At 40.2% G+C, this 13784-nt stretch overlaps 1 protein-coding gene across 1 annotated transcript; it reads right to left on the minus strand.

The window, feature by feature from the left end:
* Positions 1-1452: 1452 nt before the first annotated feature.
* LOC102266787 (olfactory receptor 8S1) lies at positions 1453-2364 on the minus strand. The gene has a single exon (XM_005905477.3). The coding sequence runs from the start codon at positions 2362-2364 to the stop codon at positions 1453-1455; it is 912 nt and encodes a 303-aa protein (XP_005905539.3).
* Positions 2365-13784: the final 11420 nt, after the last annotated feature.

Raw genomic sequence — 13784 nt, forward strand, 5'->3', positions numbered from 1 at the left:
GATGACATGATACTGTACATAGAAAACCCTAAATAAACTATCTCATAATTTATGTTGATAGAATATCAAGCCCATGGAATTCTTCAGATAAGAATACCAGAGTGGGTAGCCATTCCCTCTCCAGGGGATCCTCCTGACCCAGGGATTGAACCTAGATCTCCTTCATTGTTGGCGGATTCTTTACTGTCTGTGCCATCAGGGAAACCCATCAGAAAATTACTAGGGCTAATCAGTGAATTTACTAAAGTCATAGGATACAAAATGAATACACAGAAATTTCTTGCATTCCTATACACTAACAATGAAAAGTCTGACACTGTTTCCACTGTTTCCCCATTTATTTCCCATGAAGTGATGGGACCAGATGCCATGATCTTAGTTTTCTGAATGTTGAGCTTTAAGCCAATTTTTTCACTCTCCTCTTTCACTTTCACCAAGAGGCTTTTTAGTTCCTCTTCACTTTCTGCCATAAGGGTGGTGTCATCTGCATATAGTTTATAGTTAAAGACTGAGAGAGGTCACTAGTCCTCCAGGAAGAATGAGACAAAAGTAGTCTTGTGGCCAAAAGTACAGAAGCAAAAAGAACTCAATGCTCAGAGATCCTGATAGTGTAGCCCAGACAACCAGGTCAGGAAGCAGAGTTTCTCGTGAAAGTGCTGACACACGAAGGGCTATCTCGTGTGGACTACTGCTTCCACCATAACCTCAGGCTGCCCTTGCTCTCTGGGACAAACACATGACCTCTAATCTGGTGAACTGGCTGTTGAATGCCCTCAGCTGCTTTCAGGTGAGGTAAAGGAAGTTCTTGCTAGTTGCTGCTCTGGAGCATCTGTCCATTGGCCTCATGCTGTACTGAAGAATCTGTTATAATGGCAGCTACCCAGGAGAGGTGGAAGGAACAGGCTGCATCTGCCTTTGTGGACAGTCTAGCTCTTCCCCTCCTTATAATGTCCTGAAATAATTCAGGGAATTTTTTTTTTTTCATTTTACAGTTTTGTAGAGGGAAACAGATCATAAGATCACATAGTCAAAAGTTCTCTTCTTGACTGCTTTACCAACTTTCTCATTTAAGTGGGATTCTTCACCTTGATGTCAGTATCCCACCTTTTTCCAAAGAGAGTTTTCTCGAACATTCATTGGGCTAAACACTGTTTCTCAGACTCAAGCATGCACCATGGTCATAATTAAGAAACAGACTGTTGAGCTCCACCTCTAGAGTTTCTGATTCAGTAGATCAGGGTTGGATCTGAGACATTCTAGCAAGCTTGCAGACGATGCACATTCTGATGCTGCTGGTATATGGATGACACTTTGAGAACCAGTATATAACTTCTTTTATATATTTATATTGACCTCCGATGTCTTTTTTTACTCTTCAGGTGTTTCCAAATATCCCTCCTCTCCACTCTCTGACTAAAACCACACAGAGAATCCCTCCTCTGGGGATCACATTCACTTCCTCAGCATCCTTTTCAGAGCGCCCTTCACCTCCTGATTCTTGAGGCTGTAGATGAGAGGGTTCAGCAAGGATGTGATGATACTGTACTGAATGGAGACCACTCGTTCCAACACTGAGCCTGAGGCGGGGCTGATGTACCTGAATAGAGCCGTCCCATAGAACAGGAGCACCACAGTGAGGTGGGAAGAGCAGGTGGAGAAGGCCTTGCCTTGGCCCTCATAGGAATGGATGTTCAGAATGGCAGAAATGATTCTGGAGTACGAGAACAGGATCAAGGGAAGTGTCAGAAGTCCCAGCAATGCACTGGTCCCTGACAGAAGGAACTCGTTGGCAGTGGGATCAGTACAGGACAAGGGGAAGAGTGATGGTAGTTCACAGAAGAAATGGGAGATAGTGTTAGACCCCCAGAAACGTAACCTGTGGATGAAAAGATGATTCACTAGTGAGTTCAGAAGCCCCAACAGCCATGCTGCACACACCATTGCAGTGCAGAGAGGCCTGTTCATGACCACAGTGTAGAGCAGAGGGTGGCAGACAGCAGCATAGCGGTCGTAGGCCATGGCAGAGAGAAGGCAGGCTTCAGCACACCCATAAAGGAGAAAAAAGAAACTCTGGGTGATGCAGCCCCACACAGAGATGCTTTTCTTCTGTGACAAGAAGTTCTGTAGCGTTTTTGGCACAGTGACCGAGGAGAAACCGAGATCTAGGAAAGACAGGTGTCCGAGGAAGAAGTACATGGGTATGTGGAGCTGAGAATCAGCCTTGATGATCAAGATCATCGCTGTGTTCCCCACTAATGTCAGCAAGTAAATCCCCAGGAACAGCACAAAGAGCAGAGCCTGGATGTGGGGGTCAGTAGACAGCCCGAGGAGGGTGAACTCAGTGAAGAAAGTGAAGTTGTGCATGGCTGTTTGTAAGTGTCTTTCCTAGAAAGAAATCAACTATATTACAGAATCTGAGTAATTTCTACTGATCAGAATATCATCCCTCCACCCTAAAACTTCTCAGGAAATACTTCTTTCAGCTTAACAATAGAAAAGGAAAAGAAGTTGAGTAATTCCAATTGTGACCTTTATGAGTTGAATTGTGTCTAACTCCAGAAAATACGTTGAAGTCTTAATCCCTTGTACCTCACAGTGTAATCTTATTTGGAAATAGGGTCACTGAAGGTACAATGAATTAAGGTGAGGTAACACTGGAATAGGGTAGGCTCTTAATCTAACATGACTGATGTTCTTATTGGAGACGAGAGAGCCTTATAATACACACAAAGTGGGACAGCCATGTGACAACAGAGCAGAGTGGAGCGAGGTGCCTGCAGGTCAAGGAAGCCAAGGGTCGACAGCCATAACCAGAATCCAGGAAGAGACAAGGAAGGATTCTTCCCTACAAGTTTTGGGGTGGCCGTGGCCCTGCTGACACCTTGATGTCAGTCTTAAGAGTCCCTAGAACTGTGAGAAAATAAATTCTATTGTTTTAAGCCAAGTGGTTTCCAGTAGTTTGTTACAACAGCCCTAAGAAATTATTACAGTGACTTTAAGAGTTTCTCCTCCTTGACTCTCCCCAACAAGTCTCATTAATTCTGTCAGTGAATATAACACACATCTTTCAGATTACATAATTTGCTAAATCATTAAAATAAATAAATTTAATTTTTTTTTATAATTTAACTATTACATAATTATATTAGCCTCTAATTAAAATAAATAACCCTCCTCCTCCTTTAATTTTTTTAAAAAGAGTATACTTAGGAGAATAAACAGGCTACTTCAAATGAAATTGTTTCCGAGAATAGATGTTTAGTTGCAAGTCTTCTTATATTTAGACATCCATCTTAAAGCCAAGAACTACAGAACTCACCATCTTATCACAGACATTCTGGGTATTAGATGAAGATGTAGAAAAGAGATTTGAACAAGAAATTTTGCTACTAGATAAAGGACTTGTATGATGCTACTAGAGGTTGCAAGAGGCTTTCCAAACATTCCAGGAGCAATTCAAGAGTACCCTATATCTCCAAAGACATACTAGCAAAGCTGGAAAAGTATCTGTGGGAAGTGTTTGTGCCTCAATGCCTTGTTCCATTCTCAGGCCAGTGAGACTAGGCTCTCAGCATCTCAGAGCAGGGAAGACAGAGGCTCACAGAGGTGAGCTGACTTCTTCCATATCATATAGCTCATCAGCAGAACAGTCAGGAATTAAACTAAATGCTCTGCTCTCAATCACCCCAAAGATGGACAACATATATTTTGAGTCATTTAAAGAATCTGTATCTTAAACATAGCACTTCCCCTAAAATTAAAAACAAAAGCTAGACCTGAAAAATGAAAGCTATGTATGTGAACTTGAGCAAGATACTGAATCCTTCTGAAGGTAAATTTTCACATCAACAAAATGGAACATGGTTGACACCAACTTAGTCAACCTTGGTTTTAGTCACAACCTGATAATCGGATACTTCTTTAGTATTTAATTTCTTTCCTTTCACTTTGCTGCTATTGTTATTGTCTTTTACTCATGCAAAAATGTCTAGACCAGGACTTTGTTAACAGCGTTCACATGTTTCGCTGGAGCCCTGCTGTTGTTCAGTCGTTGTTCCAGTTATCACTGGGACCTGAACTGGAATATTATAGCTCCTCCCCAGCAGTCTTGTCAGAACTAGTCTTTAACACCCACAGCCTTTCTTCCTCCTCGGTCCATTTTACCCTGGCTCTTATAAAGCTTGGTTCTGATGACATAAACTGAAAAGTTACGTTAGAGGAAATTCAAGAGAAAAGAAACATTTGTGGAAACATTTAACTTATATTTTTTAAGTACAATGAAAAACATGAATCCAATTTTATGATTTTTCAAAAAAGGGTACAAATAGTCCTAGGAAGACTCTGGTGACAGTGATATCTATACATTGCTGAAGAAAGTGAAAGTTGCTCAGTTGTGTCTGACTCTTTGTAACCCCAAGGACTATACAGTCCATGGAATTCTCCAGGCCAGAATACTGGAGTGGGTAGCCTTTCCCTTCTCTAGGGGATCTTCCCAACCCAGGAATCGAACCCACGTCACCCACATTGCAGGCAGATTCTTACAAGCTGAGTCACAAGGGAAGCCCATTGCTGAACGCATTGCTGAATGCATTGCAAATTGCACACTTTGAGTCAGAGTCTTATAAGTTCTTGGATTTATGCTAAAACTATAACTCAAAAGGCTAAAATGTGACATTTATAATGATGCACACTGCATTGTTATATGTTTAATAAAAATGGAAATGTTTCAATATTTTCATATTCTGGAGTATCTAAATACCAACTAGATAATGTAGACAATAAAATTAAAATCATAAAGACTATGTGGCAACAAAGGAACATATCAATAATAGCTACAAAACTAAGAAATTTCTCTTTGGTATAATTAGAACTGGTACCATTATCTTCCTCAAACCTCCAGCTTCCTTTTCTCTACAAACACCCCAGTCAAATCCCTCAGTTAACAATAGACTTCCTTCCCTTTCTTTGAAGATGTACCCAAACCATGTACTTGCTCCTAAAACATTTCACTTAATTTTAAGAAGATTGATTTATTAAGTAAGGAGATAAAGAAGCCTTACCAATCATGAGATCCCCTAGATTAGACTCATCTTTCTGGCTACCAGGATCACACTTTCCTGTGGGAGGTTCAGACAGCTTGGTGGGAAGGAGAAGAGTGAGCTGACCAGGATCACTGGGAGGAATTCCAGGGTAAAGAACAATGGAGAAACTAACTGCTCTAAGGAGGAAGAGGAACTTTGATAGAAAGAAAATGACTACCTAAAAGAGAGAAAGGAAGAAAATAAGAAGGTGCAGGTTATGCCTTTCTAGCCCTAAGCACATGAAGATTCCCCAGTATCCTTTGGGAATATTTGTAGACACTGGCATTGGCATTTCAGATGAAGAAAACTATTTTTATTCCCAATTCTGACAATCACAGCAAAAGTGTTAATTAGGGGACAGTTCCACCTCTGACACTTTCTAAGAGACTGCACTACTGGTCTGTCCTCTCTGCAGATTTACTCAATACGATTCAATACAACTTCATGATTTCTTGCTCTCCCCGAAACCAGAAGACCTTAGAACTCTTAGTGAAAGTTATACAAGAGGGAATGGGAAGGTCTCCTTCTACATCCAGTACTCCTGCCATGGTGCACATTTGAAGATATGATCCTCAAGTCCTCCATCAGGATGCCTCTTGCCAGCTCCCCCATGTCAAAAGATGACCTGCTTTTTTGTCAGGGTCAAGGGACATGAAGGGAGGAGACAGAGGGATCCTAGATGGACAGAAGTGCATTGTAGATCAACATCTCAGGGAAAAAAAACTTCATCTACTTATTTCTTTGACCATTGGCACCCCACTCCAGTACTCTTGCCTGGAAAATCCCATGGACGGAGGAGCCTGGTAGGCTGCAGTCCCTGGGGTCGCTAAGAGTCGGACATGACTGAGCGACTTCACTTTCACTTTTCACTTTCGTGCATTAGAGAAGGAAATGGCAACCCACTCCAGTGTTCTTGCCTGGAGAATCCCAGGGGCAGCAGAGCCCGGTGGGCTGCCATCCATGGGGTCTCACAGAGTCGGACATGACTGAAGCGACTTAGCAGCAGCAGCAGCATGATATTTTCCTTATGACTATTTCTATTTCCTTTTCATTGCCGTGAGGAATTTGGGTTAGAGTAGGATTCTTCTGAGTTGTTCAAACTGATGAAAGTTTCCTTCTTTGCCCCTTTTACTGAGCTAGACTGTTCTAAATCTGGCTCCTGTTTGGGGTTCTTTGAGGCAAATTGCCTATGCCCCCATAGCTGGGCCTGCAGAATTAGGTCTCCAGCTAAACCTTGGGAAAAGTCAGTTTTATTTCCTGACAGTTTCCAGCATCAAACTCCTATGGTCAATTCTAGCTAAAGCCTAAAGGGCCAGCATTCTCTGCACTGGGACTTTCTAGGCCTTGCTAACAGTCATTAATTCTTGTCAGTCTTCCTGAGGTCACCTACCTCAGTACTGAGAAGAGCTCCTGGCTAGTCTGTAGGAGTCTTATATTCCTCCAGTGCTCTTCTGTTTGGCCATCTCTTTGATCTCTTTGCCAAGCTATAGCTCTGGGAGAGGAGCATGAGTAAGGAGCCCAGGGAGCCTGGGACTGCTCACTGCTCATGGGGGAGGCTGCAGTAGTCAGAGTCACTTGGGGCCTGATTTGGAAGTGGGGGTGCAGAAAAATTTCCAGGAATAACACAAGAAACAATGCAATATCTGACAAATAAAGCTCAATCTAGGGTTTCTCAACCTCAGACATATAAACGTGTGCACAGTGAGGCATTAATGTTCATGTGTGTGTGCACGCATGCGTCACCCTCATACTCTCTCTATAAAGTCTAACATTCCCTTTCCCTTTGGAGTTACTCCAAAATCTATGCACTTGAGGTATGCTATATTTTTTCTGCACGCATTTATCACATGGCCCTATAAGAGAAATTAGAGCCATAAGGCAGGACCTCATTAATTTTCTTGAGTCCCCACTTAGAAATGTATTTCTTTGTCCCTTCTTTAGATTTAATGGTAGAGGTAATGCTTTTAATCCAAGACTAACACCTGTACTTGGACTTTAACTCTGATCCCCTTCTGAGCCTCTGGGTCCTTCTCCTTCAGGTATGCTAATTACCCATTTTTAATCATCAATTTCCTTCTTTTACTCATTTGTACCAAGAATATAAATATATTAAAATAGTTCCCATATTTAAAAATATCTAACTGACCCCATGTTTCACTGCAGCCACTGATTCTACATTGCCTTACTCTACTTGTCTCACAGCCACTTCTGAAAGTCTGACTTAACTATACTACTTCCCAAGCTTTTCTTACTCCTTATCCCTCAACATGCTGGCTTCTGCACCCACCATTCCTTTCCCTTTCTGTTTCTAGTGACTTATAAAACCAGTATTAATTTTCCTTCTGATACTGTGATGCAAGAAACTCCCATTTCAGTCCTCATATTCTACATGATTGGATTCTGGACTCTACATAGCTAAGAAAAAGTTGGGAAGAGGACGTTATTATTCTTGAGCCATCAGGAAAGTAGTCCCTATATAAGTATATCTTTGGAAGGAGTCTGGGATTCTTCCTCAATAGGACCAGATCAGGAGGACTGGTGGTTTCTCTTAGTGATAGACTTTACTTCTGCATAGGGTGTAGGACAATAACTGTAAATAGGTAATTAAAAGTATTTATATTTTATATAAGTAACATAAAGGTATAAATAATCAATTCACATTGACCAAAGATCAGACTTAGCAGCATTATATTTGGCATTAGTATTAACTTACATATTAATACATATACCACCCTTTCCATTTTTTTAGAAACACTGGCAGATTTTATTTTCTTGGGCTCCAAAATCACTGCAGACAGTGACTGCAGCCATGAAATAAAAGATGCTTGCTCCTTGGAAGAAAAGCTTTGACAAACCTAGACAGTGTGTTAAAAAGCAGAGACAACACTTTGCCAACGAAAGTCTATATAGTAAAAGCTATAGTTGTTCCCATAGTCATGTATGGATGTGAGAGTTGGACCATAAGGAAGCCTGAGTGCCGAAGAATTGATGCTTTTGAATTGTGGTGCTGGTGAAGACTCTTGAGAGTCCATTGGACAGCAAGGAGATCAAACCCATTAATCCTAAAGGAAATCAATCCTGAATGTTCATTGGAAGGACTGATGCTGAAGCTGAAGCTCATATTTTGGCCACCTGATTAGAAGAGCCATTGGAAAAGACCCTGATGCTGGGAAAGATTGAAGGCAGGAGGAGAAGGGAATGACAGAGGATGAGATAGTTGGATGACATCACCGACTTAATGGACAAGAGTTTGAGCAAGCTCCAGGAGATAGTGAAGGGCAAGTGTGGTGCAGTCCATGGGGTTTCAGAGTTGTATGCGACTTAGCAACGGAACAACAAGATACCAGCTTTCCCACAAAACTGTGGCTATATTCTGTTTAGCACCATTGAAGGGAAGTGACAGCAATTGGAGTTTATAGCAAATTTAAGAAGGATCTTATATAAGCAAGGAGTTGATAAATTATGGTTTTCAGGCCAAGTGTAGCTTACCTGTCTGTTTTTAAGAAAACAAAATTTTATTAGAACACAGCTATGCTAACCTACTTACAATCTGTGGGTGCTTTCATACATGGCAGAGTTGAGTAGTTACAACAGAGACTGTACATATGACCTACTAAACCCAAAACCTTTGCTATCTGGCACTTTAAAGAAAAAAATTATCTTACCTTTACTGTATGCCACACTTAGGAGCTCAACAAAATTTACACTGAGTCTTTATAGAACCATTGGGTGTTCCAGATATCGAGTCTGAGAACATACACACCACTAAAACGATTACTGCAGAGAGAGACAGAGGATCCTGCTCCTGAACAAGGGGACAATCGTCCTATCATATTTTAAGTGTTCACCTAATAATCCAGCTTATCTGCTTTGTTATAGTTTCCTACAATTTGATGCTGCTGCTGCCAAGTCACTTCAGTCGTGTCCGACTCTGTGCGACCCCATAGACGGCAGCCCACCAGGCTCCACCGTCCCTGGGATTCTCCAGGCAAGAACACTGGAGTGGGTTGCCATTTCCTTCTCCAATGAAGGAAAGTGAAAAGTGAAAGTGACGTCGCTGAGTCGTGTCCGACTCCTTGAGATCCCAGGGACTACAGCCCCCTAGGCTCCTCCATCCATGGGATTTTCCAGGCAAGAGTACTGGAGTGGGGTGCCATTGCCTTCTCCATCCTACAATTTAATACACTCTAAAACACTGGAGATAGCTATTTTGATGGTTAATAATTATATCATAAATGTGTTACTTTCATTACCATTTTTTTCTTAGGTTCCAGTCCTTCCCTCTGGTATCACTTTATTTCTTGTAGAAATATTTGTTAGTAAGGAAATTCTTTGAGTAGGAAATCATGGGTAATATATTCCCTGAGCTTTTACATGTTTGAAAATATTTTTAGCTTTCCCATATTTAAAAATGTATTTTAATACATGTCCATAGTATATAGAGTAAGTTTTCTCCAATTCCTATTCCCCAACTACTTACTTATCCCTTTCTTAGATGCAAGGACCAATTACCATTTTACTTAAATGAACTTTCAGAGATAGTCTATGAGTATGCTGCTGCGGCTGCTAAGTCGCTTCAGTCGTGTCTGACTCTGTGAGACCCCATAGACAGCAGTTCACCAGGCTCCCCCGTCCCTGGGATTCTCCAGGCAAGAACACTGGAGTGGGTTGTCATTTTCTCCTCCAATGCATGAAAGTGAAAAGTGAAAGTGAAGTCGCTTAGTCGTGTCTGACTCTTCGCAATCCCATGGACTGCAGTCTACCAGGCTCCTCTATCCATGGGATTTTCCAGGCAAGAGTACTGGAGTGGGGTGCCGTTGCCTTTTCTGAGTCTATGAGTATAGCCACATGTATATATGTAAGATTTTCATAAAAAAGATAGCAGAGTCTGCACCCCATTTTGTAACTTACTTTTTAATATTATTTATTATTTATTTTGAAGATCACTCGATATTGGTATATACAGAGCTGCCTCACTTTTCCTTCTTTTTCTTTTTGAACATGTAGTTTATGAGATCTTAGTTCCCTGACCAGGGACTGAACCCATGTCCCGGCAGTGAAAGCCCAGAATCATAACCACTGGACTGCCAAGGAATTCCCCAGAGCTGCCTCAATTTTAAATGGCTGTCTAGTCATCGTCATATGAAAATACAATTCATTTAACATGTACTTTACAGATGGCAATAGTCAACATCTGTTCATTCATTCTCTAAGTATCCATTGAGCATCTATTATGGCCAAAGTGCTTCTAGGTGCTTGGGAAGACATTAATGAAAAAACAGAGTTCCCTGTCTGTATAGAGAAATGTTTTGATGGTTATGCTTATAATTTTCTTTGCATGCTTGTGAGGATATTTGTAAGATTAATTCTCTAAATGTCCATTGACAGATAAATGGATAAAGAAGATATGGTGTGTGTGTATTTTATATATATATATAGATATAGATATAATGGAATATTACTCAGCCACAAAAATAATGCCATTTGTAGCTACCATGGATATATCATACTGAGTGAAGTATTAATAAGTCAGTAAGAGAAAGACAAAGACATTATATAATATCACTTCTATGTAGAATCTAAAATATGACACAAATTAATTTATCTAGAAAACAGAAACAGACTCACAGACACAGAAAACAAACCTGTGGTTGCCCAGGGGAAGGGGGCATGGGGGACAATTCGATTGGGAGTTTTGTACTAGCAGATTCAATATATAGAATGGATAAACAATAAAGTGCTATTGTATAGCACAGGGAATATATATATTTGTTGTTTTTGTTCAGTCACCCAGTCATGTCCGACTCTTTGTGACCCCCATGGACTACAGCACATCAGGCCTCCCTGTCCCTCACCATCTCCTGGAGTTTGCCCAAGTTCATGTTCATTGCATCAGTGATGCCATCCAGCTATCTCATCCTCTGATGCCCTCTTCTCCTTCTACCCTCAATCTTTTCCAGCATCAGGGACTTTTCCAATGAGTCTGTTTGCATCAGATGACCAAAATACTGAAGGTTCAGCTTCAGCATCAATCCTTTCAGTGAGTATTCTGGGTTGATTTCCCTTAAGATTGACTATTTTGATTTTCTTGCTGTCCAAGGAACTTACAGGAGTCTTCTCCAGCACCACAGTTCAAAGGCATCAACTCTTTGGTGTTCTGCCTTTTTTACGGTCTAGCTCTCACAACCAATCATGACCACCAGGAAGACCACAGCCTTGACACACACATGCACATATATGCACATGCTCATACATGCACATGCTCATACATGCACATACTCATCCCTAGTGGCTCAGACAGTAAAGAATCTGCCTTCAATGTGGGAGACCCAGATTCAATTCCTGGGTCAGGAAGATCCTCTGGAGAAGGAAATGGCAAGCTACTCCAGTATTCCTGCCTGGAGAATTCCATGGACATAGGAGCCTGGTGGGCTACAATCCATAGGGTTGCAAAGAATTGGATACGACTGAGCAATTAACATATATATATATATATATAAAACTGAATCACTTTCTTATACATCAGAAACTAACAACATTGCAAGTCAACTATACTTCAATTAAATTTTTTTAAATTAAAATCCTTCCACATTTTAATAGTTTAATTATTTGTCTTTAATTCATGTGGAATTTATTTGGGTGTAAGACAGGAATCCAGGTTCATTTTTAACAGAAAGCTACCAGTTAGTCTATATCATATAATGAATAATCCATCTTTAACCTATTGATCTGAATTAGCATCTTTCCAATATTCTAAATTGCCTGTATATCTTTGGGTATGTTTATGGGCTATCTATTCAATATATTCATTCACTAGTGCTACACAATTGGAATTATTGGATCCTTTCATTTTTATATTCTGCAGAACTTTTCCCTTTATTACACTTAGAGTTTTCTATTCTTGTTTTTTTAACTTTTCCTTTGAATTCTAGAAACAAATAATCTAATTCTAAAAGAAGCTTGTTTATATTTTTATTAACACCATGCTCCATCCATAAGCTTTTAAGAGAGTTATTAGATCTTCACTATATTGAGTTCTACCACTCAATAATATGATATGCTTGTTCATTGTTTTAATCTTCTTTGAGTCCCTTGATAGAATCTTAAGCTTTTCTTCCATGAGCTTTTGAACACTTTAAATTTATTCCTGGGTGTTTTATCTTTTTTTGTTCCTACTGTGATGTTAATTTCTGCCATTATGTTTTCTAATTAGTTGTTTAGAGATAAGCAAGGATATTGATTTCTGTTTATTAATTTTATATCTAGTTACTTTACTCTTAACAGTTTTCTGTATAAATCTCCTAGATTTTCCAGATAAACAATCACATCCTTTGCAAAACCCTAAAATTATCCTCTTCTTTCAAGTTTTTATTCTTAATTTCTTGTCAAATTGCATTCTCTTAATAGATCCTGGAGTATTCCATGAATATTTAATATTATATGCATTTTCACAATAGTGGCTATCAAGGGCTCCTTTTCCTGATTCAGGGAAATGTTCTTAGTGTTATCTCAGTAAGTGTGATATCTGCTTTAGAGAGAAATACATAAAACATATATATTTTTAATTCATATATATATTCATATACATACATTTTAAAGAACTTTACTCATATTAAGGAGACTTTATTTTCTTGGGCTCCAAAATCACTGCAGATGGTGACTGCAGCCATGAAATTAAAAGACACTTGCTCCTTGGAAGAAAAGCTATGACCAACCTAGACAGATTATTCAAAAGCAGAGACATCACTTTGTCGATAAAGGTCCGTCTAGTCAAAGCTACGGTTTTTCCAGTAGTCATGTATGGATGTGAGAGTTGGACTATAAAGAAAGTTGAGTGGGGAAGAATTGATGCTTTTGAACTATGGTGTTGGAGAAGACTCTTGAGAGTCTCTTGGACTGCAAGGAGATCAAACCAGTTAATCCTAAAGGAAATCAGTCCTTAATATTCATTGGAAGGACTGATGCTGAAGCTGAAGCTCCAATACTTTGGCCACCTGATGTGAAGATCTGGCTAATTAGAAAAGACCCTGATGCTGGGAAAGATTGAAGGCGGGAGGAGAAGGGGATGACAGAGGATGAGATAGTTGGATGGCATCACTGACTCGATGGACGTAAGTTTGAGCAAGCTCCGGGAGATGGTGAAGGACAGGGAAGGCTGACGTGCCACAGTCCATGGGGTTGCAAAGAGTCAGACATGACTGAGTGTGAGCAACAACAAGAGAGCAAATAGAATTGAGAAGCTATGTTGGGAAAATTTAGGTAGAATTAGCTAGAGTCGGACACGACTGAGCGACTTCACTTTCAATTTTCACTTCCATGCATTGGAGAAGGAAATGGCAACCCACTCCAGTCTTCTTGCCTGGAGAATCCCAGGGATGGTGGAGCCTGGTGGGCTGCCATCTCTGGGGTCGCACAGAGTCAGACACGACTGAAGGGACTTAGCAGCAGCAGCAGCGGCTATTGGTATTGGGCAGATGAGTCTGTTTCTCAGATGTAAACTTGTGAATCAAATTATAGTTTGGGGGAATCTTAAGATCATAGGTGGTAATTTAATTAAGTAAATGAGAATATCCTTCACAATTTCTTCCCTATTCTTACATAAATCAGGGGAATAATTCAGAAGTTATGCTTCAGATCTTATTTACACAACCTCTTCCTAACTCTAGTTGCAAACTTGCTATTGAGAAATCATACAAATAGGTT

This window comes from Bos mutus, chromosome 5, assembly GCF_027580195.1.
Source record: "Bos mutus isolate GX-2022 chromosome 5, NWIPB_WYAK_1.1, whole genome shotgun sequence".
NCBI lineage: Eukaryota > Metazoa > Chordata > Mammalia > Artiodactyla > Bovidae > Bos > Bos mutus.